Raw genomic sequence first — 16,311 nt, 5'->3', positions numbered from 1 at the left:
GACCAAGCGCTTACTCCAGACAGACCTTTATCACCTGCTACCTGGGCGAAATGGGCAGGTCACTTAGCCTGTTAGAACTTCAGGTCTCACCTGGACTTTGGAAAGATCTGCGCACCTCTGAGGTTCTCATAGCGACATAGTGAGATGACCTGCGGATGGTGCCTCACCCCTCGCCTGGCACAGGTTCCCTGCAGAAGTTTGCCCCTTTCTTATTTGAAAAATGATGGTGTTCTCTTCACTGGCCTTCTCTTCCAGTTCTAATAGGCTGGGGCGCCGTATTGTCTCAATTCTGAACATCACCGGAATTCCTGGGCTATAATGCCAGACTCTCAAGGTGTTAGACACTATCTCTCAGACACGGTCCATGAGAATTCCTTCTCCTGGTATCGCATGATGGTTCCCGGTGGCCTCATCCAGAAAACAGCCCCAAATCTATGTAAAGGATTGAAATCAGTTCTGGTTGGATGGAAAAAAACAGAGTATTCACGGTTTCTTCCCATAATCTCCACCCTCCCACACAAACATGTTAAAGAAATGGCTTTTAACCCCTAAGTTAACAAACCGCCCCGTCATCCACCTCTTTGGGCAAATGCTGTCTCACGGGCTGTACACAAAGGGTGAGGTCTTTCCCAAGAACAACAGAGTCCCTGGGATGACTGTCCTTCTTCTAACTCCTAGAACGCCATTGACATCCTGGGTTTCAGCTCAGAGGAAAAAGTGGGGATCTACAAGCTCACGGGAGCCGTGATGCATTACGGGAACATGAAGTTCAAGCAGAAGCAGCGGGAGGAGCAGGCCGAGCCGGACAGCACCGAAGGTAACCACGTCTGGGCAGAGACTAGCGTCTGACACTGTCCCTGTGTTCATGGGTGGCCGGGGCCCTGTGAGGTGAGCTCTGGGTTCCTCCCGAGAAGTGCTCATTGGAAGTCGCTCAAACGGGATGTGGGGTGTCCAAAGCTCATTGTACTTGCCCTGGGGAAGTCCACTCCCTCTGTCAAGGAATTCTATAGTGACAGATCCTTGAAAAACAAAAGCCATCATTCTTGTCAATGAATAATCACCTTGCTACCTCTCACCATCGCAGTTCACCTGTTACCTTAAGGTAGACATTGAGGAGAGGATAGGGTTCTGTGAACTTCCCTTTTTCTCTGTGCACATAAGCAGAATGCTTTCCTAAGCACCTGGGCCAGGTGAAAGGGTTTCCTCTTCCCGTGGCCTTCAGTCCCACTCTGACATCCGTTGAACTTGACCCTGAACCCAGGACTGGTGTACAGATCTCCCCACCCCCTACCCCATGACTCTCACCTGGATGGTGTCCCCATCCCCCTCTGCCTGGTCCTGGGAACAGAGCAGGGGGCAGTGGGAGGGGCTCCTGGCAGCAGGACACACCCACCGTGCGCCCAGTTCATCCACATCATCTTTCACACTGTTACAAGGTCTGTAAGGGAAAGACTGGTTCATCTCCAATAATTCTACCTATTGTAATATCGTCACAGTGTGTCTTGAGCCCCCCACCCCCACCATGATAAGTGGAAACAATAGCCTTGAGAGAAAAACCAGGAAAATATATGGGACTTTATCACTGCCCATAAAGGCTCACCTGATTAGGCTATGGTTGCCTGGGATAATCTCCTTTTATTAATTCCAAGTGGACTGACTAGGGACCTCATCGCAGGAGTAATGAATAGCCCATCCATATACCAGGGCCACCCCTGACACAAGGGGAGGGGATTATGCAAAGAATGTACACCAGGGGGCGCCAATCCTCAGGGCCATCTTGGAATCCTGCCTGTGTAGGTGGTGCAAGGTAAGGGGCAGCAGAGAAACTCTGTTAGAGCAAGAGACCCTTCTGATTGGGGTAATCAGGGAAGGCTTCCTGGAGGAAGAAGGCACCGACATGGACTTTGAAGGATGGATAGGATTCTCAAAGGTGTTGTGGGGGAGAAAGCAGTCTAAACAGAGGACACATGATGATCAAGGGGGAGGGGGAAGGAATGTGAGGGGCCTGAACAGTAGTGGGGTCCTCTTTGGCTACAGAAGAGGATGTGTAAGAGATGGGAATTAAAAAGCAGTTATTTTGGTATCAGTTGGAGAAGGCCTTGAGTGCCAGGACATATGGTCTAGAATGTACGTGGTAGGAACCAGAAACCATGAACTGTCCGCTTAGCAGGGAAAGTTCATGGGAATTAATCGGTGAGCAGTCAGGCTTCCCCAAAGTGTGGGACCCTGTAGGAGATGCCAGCTATTTTGAAGGGGAAGCGAGCAGAATTTCCTGCCTGTCTGACCACAGGCAGGTCAGGGATGAGGAAGAAGGATGTAATCACCCAAGCTTTCAAGTGTAAGTGACTAGAAGAATCCCATCCACCTACGAGGGCAGAGCAGGAAAAAGGGATAGTTTGAGCAAAGAGGAAAGCATACATATGGCCTCTTATTAAATACTTGACAAATACAGTCCTGGATTTTTTTTTTTTTGGCTTAATTCCCCAGCCAGCAATAAAGTAATGGTCCCATCCAAGAGGAACTACCCCTAGACGAACAATATTTCTCTTTATCTTCTTGATGAGCTCAGTGCAGGCAGCCAGATCTGACCCAAAGTCAACCACACTCCCAATGAACTATATGAAATTGCCAATTATCAACTGCTTTTGACCTTCTCCCAACATCTGAAGACTGGGTCAAAGTTCTGTAGCTCTCTCTCAGCTGTAAGCGTGGCATCTTGCAGGAATTTAGGAAGCTGCTTAACATGTATTGTGAACTGTCCAAATGATGCCTCCATTACTCCTATGCCATTTCTTTTTTAATTAGCAGACTCCAATATTACTGTGTAACTATATCTTCTTAAAAATGAAATTTAGGGGCACCTGGGTGGCTCCGTCGGCTAAGCGCCCAACTCTTGATTTCAGCTCAGGTCGTGATCTCAGGGTCGGGAGATCGAGCTTCACGTCAGGTTCTGTACTGACCATGGACCCTGCTTAGAATTCTCTCTCTCCTTCTCCATGTACCCCTCCCCTGCTCTCTCTCTCTCTCTCTCCCAAAAAAAGAAAAAAAAATAAATTTAAATATCAACAGGTCAAGATCAACCTTCAAGATTGCATCTAGAAGGCAAACTAAAGTTCTAGAAAACCTGTGCCCCGAGACTATGAGATCGAAACTTTCTCAGACAACCCCAGTCCTGGTGCACATAGGCGAACGGAAAAACACCAAAAAGGATTATAGGAAACATTTCTGGGAGGCCCCAGGGTCTGATTGGCCACATCAGCTGCTGCCGTCTTTGTGTGACCGCATTGCCCTCTTCCTTCAGTGGCTGACAAAGCTGGGTACCTGATGGGTCTCAACGCTGCAGAGATGCTGAAAGGCCTGTGTTGTCCGAGGGTGAAGGTTGGCAACGAGTATGTCACCAAAGGGCAGAACGTCCAGCAGGTAATGGAGTTGCCCTGAGTTCAGCTGACTCAGTTATTCTGCTATTTTAACCACCATCCCAAAGTTCTTTAAGGTGCAGGTGTCCAAAATCCATATGCAACTGCCTTCAGCATTAAGGGGAATTTCGTTCTTAGGTCCCAGGGGTAGCTTAAGGAATGCGCATGGAAGAGTGCCATTAGGCACCAAGAGGGCCGGAACCAGAAACTGAAGGGTACTCTGGAGCCAGACAGCCCTTCTGCAGCTCCTTCCCTGGGGCTCCATGGATGGTCATTGCTCTCCTTCTCTTCTGTGTCCTCACTAGGCAGACAAGCTCTCTCCACCTTACCTGCCCATGGCCACCCCGTAGCTCCCAAGTTCACATCTCTGTAGTTCAGCCTCCCATGGAGACTGAGACCAGTGTCTTTGATCCCAATTCCAAATTCTCAGGAAAAACCCTCCGTGCAACCCAACTTGGATCAGTAGTCCACCTCTGGTTCAGTTACATGCAGCCAAGTTCTAGAGTCGTGTTAATACCATGGCTGTTAGAAGACTATTTTTGTAAATGGGATAGTTCTCAGAGGGAGGGGAACGTCCTAAGCTGGCAAGTGCTTTAAGGGATATTTAATATCATGATGGACTATATGAAATTGCCCATCTCTAACCGCTTTTGACCTTGAAGACCTCATTGGCTTCATGCTCCAACCTTCAGGGTTGAGTGGGTGATCTTTCTTCAAGGTGACCAACTCGGTGGGCGCTCTGGCCAAGGCCGTCTACGAGAAGATGTTCCTGTGGATGGTCACTCACATCAACCAGCAGCTGGACACCAAGCAGCCCAGGCAGTACTTCATCGGAGTCTTGGACATTGCTGGCTTTGAGATCTTTGACGTGAGTTGCTCGAATAAATGTCTCTTAAGGTCCTTCCTCTTTGTGTCTTCTCTTCGGAGTCCCCACTGGATTTTCCAGACTCACTCCAACTCTTGCTCTTTGCAACACCCAGTTCAACAGCCTGGAGCAGCTGTGCATCAACTTCACCAACGAGAAGCTGCAACAGTTCTTCAACCACCACATGTTCGTGCTGGAGCAGGAGGAGTACAAGAAGGAGGGCATCGAGTGGGAGTTCATCGACTTTGGGATGGACCTGGCTGCCTGCATCGAGCTCATCGAGAAGGTAGAGGAATAGAGTCTGCTCTCCCGGGACTGCCCCTCCTTGGCTGGGACCGTCATCGCTTTGCTCTCACTCTACCATGCGGGTAGAATGGTGATCCTTGCACTACTCTTCCAACCTCCGGAGAGCTGAATCCCCTTGCACAGACAAGTGTTTGGAATGCATGCATAATGCAGACACCTAAACAGATACATGGTTGGTTAAGATCCAAGGGCTCAGTTCTCCCAGGAATGTGAACGGGAGCCCAGGAGGAACAGTGGCCTTTCATACCTTTGTAACTTGTCCAAAGACCCTAAGAGGACAGACAACAGAGCAGTAGAGTTCTTGGCATAATGTTACTATAAAAACAGCCGAGGAGGGGGTGCCTGGGTGGCTCAATTGGTTAAGCCTCTGCCTTCGGCTCAGGTCATGATCTCAGGGTCCTGGGATCGAGCCCCACGTTGGGCTTCCTGCTCAGCAGGGAGTCTGCTTCTCCCTCTGCCTGCCGCTCCCCCTGCTAGTGCTCTTGCTCTTTCTCACTCTCTCTCAAATAAATAAATAAATAAAATCTTTAAAAAAAAAAAAACTAAAAAAAAAAAAAAAGAAATTCCCATACCGTTTGGAGCACTGGTGATATTGGAATGAGTTTCTCTTCCTAAGGTGGCTGCTAAGAAATCCGCACATGATTGTTTCAATATCACTCATATTATTTTATGTCTATGTATGTAACTTTCCTTTTTTGGAGGGCACGGTGGTGGTAACCTGTTGCTAAAAGTGAGCTACATTTATATGCATACAGTTTCTTTCCATGTTCTTTTGTTCAACAAGCATCCATTAAGCCCTTACTCCATGTCTAGCTCCTAAGCGAGTGGTAACACCAGAAAGGTTGTATTTGACTCCTGCAGACAATGGAGTTATTGAGATGCGATATTAAATGCTGAGTCATGGTCTGTCATCCTACTTTCAGCCCATGGGCATCTTCTCCATCTTAGAAGAGGAGTGCATGTTCCCCAAGGCCACAGACACCTCCTTCAAGAACAAGTTGTATGACCAGCACCTGGGGAAGTCCAACAACTTCCAGAAGCCCAAGCCTGCCAAAGGCAAGGCCGAGGCCCACTTTTCTCTGGTTCACTATGCCGGCACCGTGGACTACAACATCGCCGGCTGGCTGGACAAGAACAAGGACCCCCTGAACGAGACCGTGGTCGGGCTGTACCAGAAGTCTTCCCTAAAGCTGCTGTCCTTCCTTTTTTCCAACTACGCTGGTGCAGAAACAGGTGAAATTCCCCACCCCACCCCCACTATGTGCAAAGCTCTGCGTCATTACTTATGACCCAGAGCTGCTCCTTGAAGAACGAGTATTCCGCTGTGATCATCAGACGGAGCTGGATTTATTTGTCTGTCTCTGATTATCCAATTTTCTTTCTCTTATGCTTCCTCTCCCTTAAGAGGAAGTCCCTGGACTCCCAGGGGACAAAAGAGACAGTATCACATTTTTAAATAGCTTTTAAAGATTGACATGGGGTGGCTGGCTGGCCTATTCTGGTCATTTCAGGTAAATGGAACCACTTTGCACCTGGCTTTCTTTTGTGTTACAGAATGTTCCCAGGATTTGTCTGTGTTGGGACACACTTCTTTTATAGATGTGTAATATTCCAGGGTGTGGAAAACACACATTTTGTCTATCCACTGGGGAGTTGATGGATATCTGGCTACTGATGATCTTGCTGCTATGAACATTTGTATACAAGTTTCTGTGCTGGCTTATAGTGTCAATTCTCTTGTATATATCCATAGGTCAATTCTCTTGTATATATCCACAGGCCCTCAACAGCTGAGTCTTATGGTAACTCTGTATCCAGTTTCTCCAGGGACTTCCAGACTGTTTTCCAAAATGGTTGCACAAGCCAGTATCACTTGCTAAGTTTATTCACATTGTATTTTTAAAAATAATCACCAAAGAACAGTTTTAAGATGATGGACTGTCTTAAATGCATCAATTTAAAAAATTAATGTTCTCAGTGTAAAAATATAGACAACGTACTCATTCGTCCTATGATTAGTTTATTTTAAAAACAAACTAGAAGGGGCGGCCTGGGTGGAGCAGTGGGTTAAGCGTCAGTGGGTTTGTGTGCAGGTCATGACCTTGGGGTCCTGGGATCGAGCCCCATGTCAGATTTTGTGCTCAGTGCAGAGTCTCCTTGGGATTCTCTCTCTTCTTCTCCCTCTGTCCCTTCCCCAGATCTCTCTCTCTCAAATAAATAAATAAATCTTAAAAAACAAAATAGAACAAAAACTCTTCAGTTCTGTGACATCAAAAGAAAACCAAAAGTCCCATTTCGGGGTTTGAAGGACGTGGCCACCACTAAAAAAAAAAGAATCCTAGTGCACTATTGGTGGGAATGTAAGTTGGTGCAGCCAGCTGTGGAAAACAGTATGGAGGGTCCTCAAAACATTAAAAATAAAATTACCATATGATCTAGCAATCCATATCTGAAGGAAGCAAAATCACCATCCTTAAGAAATTATCTCCACCCCTGTGTTCATTGGAGCATTATTTACAATAGCCAAGACATGAAAACAACCTATGTGTCCATCAACAGATGAATCGATAAAGAAAACATGGTGTACTTTTCAGCCATTAAAAAAAGAGAGAGAGAGAGAGAGAGAGAATCTTGGGTTTGTGACAACATGGATAGACCTTGAGAACCCGATGCTAAGGGAAATGAGCCAGACGGAGAAAGACAAATCCTGTACCATCTCACTTATATGCGGAATCTAAAAAAAAAAAACCCTATCTCTCATGGAAACAGAGATCGGACTTTGTGGTTGCCGGAAGCAAGGGGTGAGGGGTGGGGGAATTGGATGAAAGTGTCAAAAGATACCAACTTCCAGTTATAAGATAAATAAGTTCTGGGATGTAATGTACGGCAATTGCGTATTTAAAAGTTGCCAAGAGAGTAGATCTTAAAAGTTCTCATCACAAGGAAAGTAATCCTAACCAGGTATGGGCAACAACGTGACTATTTCAAAATATAGACATGTATCAAACATGAAAGATATGCAATGTTATTTCTATGTCAATAATATCTCAGTAACCCTGGGGAGCAGGGGGAGGGCTCAGGGTTGAATCTGACCCACCCTCGGTGTCTGTCTCCAGGTGACTCCGGGGGAAGCAAGAAGAGTGGGAAGAAGAAAGGCTCCTCTTTCCAGACCGTGTCAGCGGTGTTCAGGGTTTGTGTTTTGGCAACTTCTGCATTTGGTTGTTCTTGTGCTCCATGAAACGGCGTTTGCTGACGTTAAAGTGCTCGTTCTGATTTGCGTCCCAGGAAAATCTGAACAAACTGATGACCAATTTAAGGAGCACTCACCCTCACTTTGTGCGATGCCTGATTCCCAATGAGACCAAGACTCCCGGTGAGTGAGAATCCATCAGAACAGGGCTCCCCAAAACATGTGCAAACTTCTGCGTGCGTTCGTGCGGGTTTCCCTGAGCTGAGGGTTGTGGGGTTTACCTCCTCTCAGTGTCATCTGTGAAGTGACACGGCCAGACTTAGCGAATACGAATACAGATGCTCCATTAAGTTCGAATTTCAGGTAAACAATGAAACATGTCTTCGCGTAGGTATGACCCATGCAGTGTCTGGGATACACTTAACACTAAACAATGATGTCCTGTATCTGAAATTCAAGTTCACCTTGGCATCCTGTGTTTTATCCGGCACCCCTACTCTGAAGTCCGTATCCCTCATAGTCAAGTACGTAGAGAGGCATATCAGATCTGTGACTTTCCTGGGGTTTTCCAAGAGCTCTGTGACTCCTTTCCCCCAAAGAACACCACTGCATCTGAGTAGTCCGCAGTTAAAACACCTGTTTTCCGAGCGTACAGAGTATGCAATTACTTTCCACCTGTTACTGCCCACGGGGCCCTTAGCTGCGTACTTTAGCTTTCTGGGCTATAAGACGAGGATTAAAGTGACGTTTCGCGCATGCATTCACTTACTTAGCTATTCATTTATTTATTTAATGAGTGTGTGTAAACTCTGTAAATATTAATTCACTCAGCCTGCCTGACGGGGTTGTTGTGAGGATCGCTTGAATGAGTGCGTGTCAAGCACTTCGAGCTGGGCCACGTGCCCGGTGAACACTCAGTGTGTCTGGTTGTCAGTGATAATCCCAACAGTTGTTATTAGTATAATTACAAGAAGAAGAATTACGATAATAATGTTATGTATGATAATGCATATGAGAAATGATGACATCATGGGAAACGAGTTTATTTGTTAATTAAATAAAAATTAATTTATATTTCATTTCATTTTTATTCATATTTATTTTATTATATTTATATTTATTTTTATTATAGTATTTTATCTTAATTATTTGTCTTATTTATTTTTTATTTATCTTATTTATTAATAACAAATATTAATTTATTACTACATTAATAATTAATTGCTTATATTGTTACAGTAGAAGTACATTATTAATACTTGTTGTATTTATTATTATTATTATTACTACATTAATAATTAATTGCTTATATTGTTACAGTAGAAGTACATTATTAATACTTATTATATTTATTATTATTATTATTATTACGGAAAACCAGGCATTTTAATTCTCCAAACGACCACGGCTACTCTTCCGTGGAAGTCCAGGTCGAAGGCAAAAACCAGCTGAAAACGCGCTGTTAGGACCCACATTGCCTTTGCAGGCTGCAGCCCTCCCAGTGCACCCAGCACAGCACACTTCTCCTCCAGGGTTGGAACGGAGCTGTTTCTGTGGTTGCTGTGCATCAGATGAAATTGTTGGCTTGTGTGCAGCTGTCGTGTCACAAAAGCGGATTTCCATCACTGTTTTTGAGCCTGTGTCAGCGCAAATCAAAGGTGGGGTCCATGAAGCACTTCCCTGCAGGTGTCAGGTGACAGGGATGGATGGCCCCTCGCTGGGGAAACCTGTGCCTCTAGGGGCCCCCAGGGGTTTGGGCAATGCACCGCCTGCCTTTTTCTCTTGGAAGGAGAATTGTGATGACATCACCATCCCTTCCTCTCCATTTTGCTTCTCCTTCGTCCTGGCCCCGCTCCGTTTTCTTTCTCATTTCCGAGAATAGATTGACCGTAGTATAGGAGCGTGGGCGAGGCTTTGGAAAGGACCTAATGGGGCTTCTTCCTTTTCTAGAATAGAGTGTAGAGATGGAGGAGATTGAAGTGCCTGCCCCAGGGCATCCGGAGCTGGGGCTGGACCAAACCTCGGGCAAGCTCTGGGCAATGGTGGATGGTGTCTGCTCGCACAAGGGGAGCGAGGGGACAACGTGGGAAGGAATGGACCAGCAGGCTGAGGAGGTCAGGAGGGGCTAGTTTGGATCATCTCGGTGGGCCCCAGGCTGTGGGGGCTGCCGTGGTTGTCTGGTGCCTGGCCTGAGCCTGGCAGCCCAATGAGGCAATGGTTGAGGGACCGTGGCTTTGGGTCTTAGCTTGTTGGAAGTGAGATGTGTGCTCCCAGGGGAGCAGTCTGACATCCTAGGAACTGGCTCTTGGTGGCCGGGGTCAGGGGCAGTCTCTCAGGGTCTGCAAGTCCCCAAGGTGCCAAACATCATAAAATGCAATTTTTGCATTTGCAATATTTGCAATTTTTTTCATTTTAAGACACACAATTCACACAACTGCCCAAGAAACTGAGCTGGCAGGAGGAAGGAGTTTGTTGGAGGTGCTGAATGAGGGATAACTTGAGAAAGGGAAGGCAAGGCAGTAGCTCGGGGGACTCTTTAGAATTTTTGCAAGTGAGTCAGAGGGCAGAGAGGACTGTTCTTGATGGGCCTTCCAGACACTGTCTCCGCCTGAGTTGGGAGGGACACCCTGAGAGAAGTCAACCCAGTTCTGAGCCTGCAGCCACAGCAGGGGCCCCGGGGAAGGAGGGAGCCCAGTCTGAGCTCTGAGACTACCAGGCAGGGCCCTCACCTCTCCAGGAAATGGGGGCACACAGCAAGCAAATACTACAGCTGGCATCAGAACCCCCTCAAAATTCTCATCCGAGAAATCCAAGCTGGACTTGGTGATCCGTCAGGTTCGCTCCCAGGAGACATCCTCTGTGTGTCTAACATCTCTCCCCTGTCTTAACTACTCCCTTGAGACTGAATCACAGGCCCATAGAACCTTCAGGAATGATGGAAATGTTCCACGTCCGTGCCGTCCAGTACAGCAGCCGCTGACCTGGTGCGGTTAAGAATATGAATTTTTCATCTTAATGAATTTAAATTTTAATAACCACATGTGGCCAGAAAGTACTGTACCCGACGGCACAGTCCAGCAGCAGAGCCTTGAAAATGGCATGAGTAGTCATCTCTCCTCCCAGCCACTGGGGAAACTTGTGAGCCTTCTAGAAGCTTCCAGAAGGCTCGTCAGAGACAGCTTCAGCCTCCCTCTCCCCAGCAACCTAGGGAATGCACAAGGAAAGCCATTATGCAGCCATAAGAAGGCTCCTAACCACGCACACAGCCCCAATACAGGATTTTCTCAGTCCTCGTTTGTGCGTGACCCAAGAGCGTCCCTGATAAGGGCTTGTCTCTATGGGTCCCCTTCTTCCTCCCAATGTTGGTGTCCCCTCTTCCTTCCCAGACCTCATGCTCAGCGGTCAGCAGAGGACCCCCCCACGTTAAACCCTTTGCATCCTCTGAAGCACAGCTGTCCTTTGCTCTGTTTCTCTGCTCCCACTACAGGCACAGCCTGCAGATGCTACAGCCTTGACCTTGAGTAGAGAAGGGCACAGCATGTTATCTAATGGGAAGTCCAGGGGGCAACCCATACTCATTCTAGCCTAGCTGGACTCGAGGGTCATCAACAGGGTGAAGATCCATATTTTGGTTTTTGGCCCATAGGAATGGGATACTCGAGTGTCCTCAGAGGCTGGGATTATCTCCTACTGTGAGACTATGTCCATCCCATCATTCTTAGAGTTGGTGTTAACCCTTTCCGCTCAAGTCTGGGTGTGTTGGCGTGTCTCACGGTGGCCAGACCGTCAAAGACAAGGAAAAAGCCCCTGACATACCCTGGGGCGTGATGGACAACCACTTCTCTCCCCAGGTGTGATGGACCACTACTTGGTCATGCACCAGCTACGCTGCAATGGGGTCCTCGAGGGCATCCGGATTTGCAGGAAAGGATTCCCCAGCCGGATCCTCTATGCAGACTTCAAACAGCGGTAGGTCACCTGGCTTTGCATCTCTCTCTCTCTCTCTTTTTTAAGATTTTATTTATTGATTTGAGAGAGAAAGAGAGCATGAGAAGAGGGAGTAGCAGAGGGAGAGGGAGAAGTCAACTCTCCCGCTGAGCAGGGAGCCCCACATGGGGCTCGATCCTGGGACCCCAAGATAATGACCTGAGCTGAAGGCAGATGCTTAACCCACTGAGCCACTCAGGTGTCCCCATATCTCTTTCCTTCTGAGGGCTCCTTGAGCTGAGTGGTTGCTGAGTTCACAGCTTCCCAGGGTTTCCGTGGGCCTTCTTTTTAGCTGGGAGTGGGGTGGGGGGGATGAGCTATGCCCAAAGTGAGGGCCAGGCCAGCCCAAACTGGTCCCAGCATCAGCCCCAACCTTCCACCTCAACTGGGCCTTCAAAGCAGAGCTTCTCACCTTCTGGACTAGATAATCCTTTCTTATGGGGGTTGTCGTGTGTGTTGTAGGATTTTAGCAGGATCCCCAGTCTCTACCTACAGTGTCAGGAGCTAACCACACCCCATCCACTGGGACAATAAAAAATGTCACCAGACAGGGGCACCTGGGTGGCTCAGTGGGTTAAAGCCTCTGCCTTTGGCTCAGGTCATTATCCCAGGGTCCTGGGCTCGAGCCCCACATCAGGCTCTCTGCTAGGCAGGAAGCCTGCTTCCCTCTCTCTCTCTCTCTGCCTGCCTCTCTGCCTACTTGTGATCTCTCTCTGTCAAATAAATAAATATAATCTTTAAAAAAAAATGTCACCAGACATTGTCAGATATCCCCTGGGCAGGGGGGGAGAAGTGCAGGTGGGGGGGTTCTGTTGTCCCCAGTTGAGTCCCGCTGCTCCAGACCAGCTCTCTCCTCCCAACTGCTATCTGGGCCCAGAACTCCAGGCCTTGTCTGGAGTAGAGGAGGGGTGAGGACCCTCCAGGAGTAGGGGAACCACAGGTCTGTGTCACAGATGATTTCAAGGTTCTTTTATGCAGATAACTGCTTCCTCTGAAAACAAAACTCCAACTGTGTACCCCTTCTCCCAGACTAGCTGTACAATAGTCCATGTCCTCCTAAGGCTGGAGCAGGAGAAGATTCTAGAAGGCCTGGTCTTAGGTATAGGGCAGGCCTTGTCTTAGCTATGGGGCCTTTCTCGGGGATTGAATCCATTCAGAAAATGTCGTCCCTCGACGGAAACCACCTTCCAAGCTAGCACTGCCAAGCCAATGCAGAGGGGCCCAAGTAGATGTTAGGCCTGACCCGGCTTCCGAAGCCAGATTGGAGGGAGGATAAGGTGTTTTCTCAGCTTCCTATGTGCTCGGCCAACTGATAGCAGACTCTAGCCCCTAAAACCCTGGTGGCGCTCCAGAGTCCACGTGTCCTCAGTGGAGGGCATGGTCTTTCTGGATATGGGTCATCCCAGAATGAGTTGGGCCCTGGCAGGGGTGAGGCCCCGGAGCAGAAAAGAGCAGGGTACAGCCCTCAGGAAATTACACGGAGGGATCACCCTCCCAGCTCTGTGGGCCAGACCCCCTTCTCCCCCGAGACGCCCCTCCCCCCAACTCCGCAGCACCCAGCTGCTAGCAGGTGGCTGACCAACCACGCTCCCCACCCCCCACTGCCCCGCAGATACCGGATCCTCAATGCCAGCGCCATCCCCGAAGGACAATTTATTGACAGCAAAAATGCTTCTGAGAAGCTTCTGAGCTCCATCGACGTGGACCGGGAACAGTATCGGTTTGGGCACACCAAGGTGAGAACACACGGAGCTGGGACACCTCCCCCCTCCACCCTGCATCACCCATGGCCCCTGGGCTGCTTGTCGGCTGGTGGGAGGAAAGGACCACTCTCCCCGTCCGGCCAACCTGACCGCCCCATTGCGCAGGAGCCCACGCAGAAGGAGCCTGAGTCTGGGGACCGAGAATCCTGTCCCCGTGTTGGTTTTTAAGTGTCTAGAGGTTTAATTAGAAGCCAGACCCCACCCCCATCCCAGCATTGGAAGAAAGCAATAGAAAGTTCTAGGGTCCTAAGAGAGCAGAGCAAAGGCTCTTTTATGTGGGACGAGAAAGCCAAGGAGAGAGAACGCAGCAAGGATTCCAGAACAGTGGGAACTTGGAGGGAATGATAATAACAGACAGAAATGCCCACCATTTATTGAGCACACGGAGATCTGGCCCTGTGACTCGCCCTCTGTGCACCTGGCATTCAGTCCTCCCCATAACCTGAGGGACATAAGGCTAGTCCTGACCTCATGGGGTTACAGGGAGGGCAAGGGAAATAAAGGCTCCCAGAGGGCAAGAAACGTGCTCAAGGTCACAAGGACAGTGAGGGACAGAGGCCAGCTTCAAATCCTGGCCTGATCGCAGAACTCTCCCTCCTGGAAAGGGTCAGACCGGGGCTCACGGCCCCCCGAAGGGGGCCTTGCTTACTCGGAATGTCAGCTGGAGTGACCCATGGGTATGTGGCCCTGAGGAACTGTCTGCGAGTTTCTCCCAATCTGGGCGCAGTGGAGCTCAGAGGGTACTTTCTGGGCTCACCCTTGCCTCCTGTGTGGGAGCTCTGTCTGAACTGGGCCATGGGGGTTTGAGGGGCCAGGAACGTCCTATGGAATGAGCTCAGGAGAGGCCACTGTGGGGCCCAGTGGACGGCCCGTCCCAGGCCACGGCTCTGAAGGCTGAGGGCTGGGCTGGGCAGAAACCGGCTCCCAGGAGGACCCCGGGTTACACAGCAGCTGGAACACGGCCGGGCTCGTCTCTCCTCTGATGCAGGTGTTTTTCAAAGCTGGGCTTCTCGGACTCCTGGAGGAGATGAGGGACGAGAAGCTTGTGACCCTGATGACGCACACACAGGCCGTGTGCCGGGGATACCTGATGCGGGTGGAGTTCAAGAAGATGATGGAGAGGAGGTGAGGTGGACCCTCGCCCCTCCTTATCCTGCCCTCCCTACTTCACAGCTGCTAGTTGCTTCCCGGTTTTAGTCTTGGGGCATCGCTGTCCTTGCTCATTCATTTACCCCACCACCTGCTGAGCAGCCTGTCCGTGCTTGGGGACCCTGCATGGTGCTGGGCATACAGAGAGGAACCCTGCCCTCCAGGAACTCAGGGGAGGTACCCAACACAAGTTCCCTTCTTCCTCGTTCATGAGGCCAGAGCCAGGCGTCTGCTGGGAAGCCATGGCAGGTGCCTACGGGGAGCAGTGAGAGGACCAGGTTTGTAGATGACAAGGGCCTGAACTAGGACATAGGAGTCCAGGGACACTGAAGAGTCTTACTCCTTCAGTAATTCACCAGCAACCCTCATGACTGGTAACATGCGGGAATTTCAGGGAGAGGGGAATTGTGGGGGAGGCCCCTTCTCCCCAATTCCCCGATGCCTATATGGCTCTGACATTGGCATTGCCACGTGGGCCACCATCATGCATTAGTCGAGAGCAGCTTGTGGGCATCTAGCTGGGTGAGGTGAATGGAAGCCAGCACAGAAACAGGGAGGAGAAGGGCCCTGGGCAGGAGTCGGTTTATGGGAAAGGGAAGCAAGTTTTGAGGCACACATGAGCTCTAGAGAATACAGAGTGGGAGATAAGGCAGTTGTCTCTAGGACATTGGCGACGGTCGAAATCAGGAAAAACGGCGAATTCTGGGAGAGCAAGTGTTGGGGAGACGGTCCCAGGCATACCCGCCCAGGTAAGCAGGAAGAGGGAGCCCACGCGGCAGAGCACACCATGAGACAGGAATCATGAAATCGAAGACAAGGGGGTCTTTCAAAACGGGGAGAGTCAGCCGTTCAAATGTGGGAGACGGGCGCCTGGAGGGCTCAGTCGGTTGGCATCTGCCTTCAGCTCTGGTCGTGATCCCAGAGTCCTGGGATCCAGTCCCGTGTAGGCTTTCTGCTCAGGGGGAGTCTGCCTCTCCCCCTGCCACTGAGCCTGCTCATGCTCTGTCGCTCTCCCTCTGTGTCAAATACGTAAATAAAATGCGGGAGACAGACTCAGGCGAGTAGGGAGGAAGATGCTCCCAGCATTGGTGATCGGTATCTTAGGGACTGCGTTCCAGTACTGTGGTGGGGGTGGAGTCTGATGGGGGGCAGGGTCCACAAATGGTCCCGTGCCCTCTGTCACCTCCACCTCTGTGCATGCCGCTGCCTCTGTCCCTCATCTGCAGAGCGAGCCCCAGGGCCCATAGAGCCGCAGAGCTCGGCTGCCCCTGCAGCGGGGAAGGGCGAAGGGCCTGGGCTCCAGGGCAGGAGGGGCGGACAGGAGTCCTTGCTGGGGTTCATTAACGCGGTCCGATGGGGCATGCAGGGACTCCATCTTCTGTATCCAGTACAACATCCGCGCCTTCATGAACGTCAAGCACTGGCCCTGGATGAACCTGTTCTTCAAGATCAAGCCGCTCCTCAAGAGCGCGGAGGCCGAGCGAGAGATGGCCACCATGAAGGAAGACTTCGAGAGGGCCAAGGAGGAGCTGGCCAGATCGGAGGCTCGCCGGAAGGAGCTGGAGGAGAAGATGGTGTCCCTGCTGCAGGAAAAAAATGACCTCCAGCTGCAGGTCCAGTCTGTAAGTACCTGCC

General features: G+C 49.9%; 1 protein-coding gene across 1 annotated transcript in view; it reads left to right on the top strand.

Moving 5' to 3' along the window:
* LOC111161091 (myosin heavy chain 13) overlaps window positions 1-16,311 on the top strand; it is a 46,779-nt gene that overhangs the window by 9,650 nt on the left and 20,818 nt on the right. The window contains exons 10-20 of the mRNA XM_022524574.1: window positions 679-817; window positions 3,302-3,420; window positions 4,135-4,284; window positions 4,397-4,567; window positions 5,511-5,820; window positions 7,704-7,777; window positions 7,873-7,960; window positions 11,629-11,746; window positions 13,377-13,500; window positions 14,516-14,652; window positions 16,043-16,298. Coding sequence (XP_022380282.1) covers window positions 679-817; window positions 3,302-3,420; window positions 4,135-4,284; window positions 4,397-4,567; window positions 5,511-5,820; window positions 7,704-7,777; window positions 7,873-7,960; window positions 11,629-11,746; window positions 13,377-13,500; window positions 14,516-14,652; window positions 16,043-16,298 — 1,686 coding nt within the window. The remainder of the gene's footprint in view (window positions 1-678; window positions 818-3,301; window positions 3,421-4,134; window positions 4,285-4,396; window positions 4,568-5,510; window positions 5,821-7,703; window positions 7,778-7,872; window positions 7,961-11,628; window positions 11,747-13,376; window positions 13,501-14,515; window positions 14,653-16,042; window positions 16,299-16,311) is intronic.

This window comes from Enhydra lutris, unplaced genomic scaffold (assembly GCF_002288905.1).
Source record: "Enhydra lutris kenyoni isolate GAN:26980312 unplaced genomic scaffold, ASM228890v2 scaffoldscaffold82, whole genome shotgun sequence".
Taxonomy (NCBI): Eukaryota; Metazoa; Chordata; class Mammalia; order Carnivora; family Mustelidae; genus Enhydra; species Enhydra lutris.
This window is presented reverse-complemented; position numbering and strand designations above follow the sequence as displayed.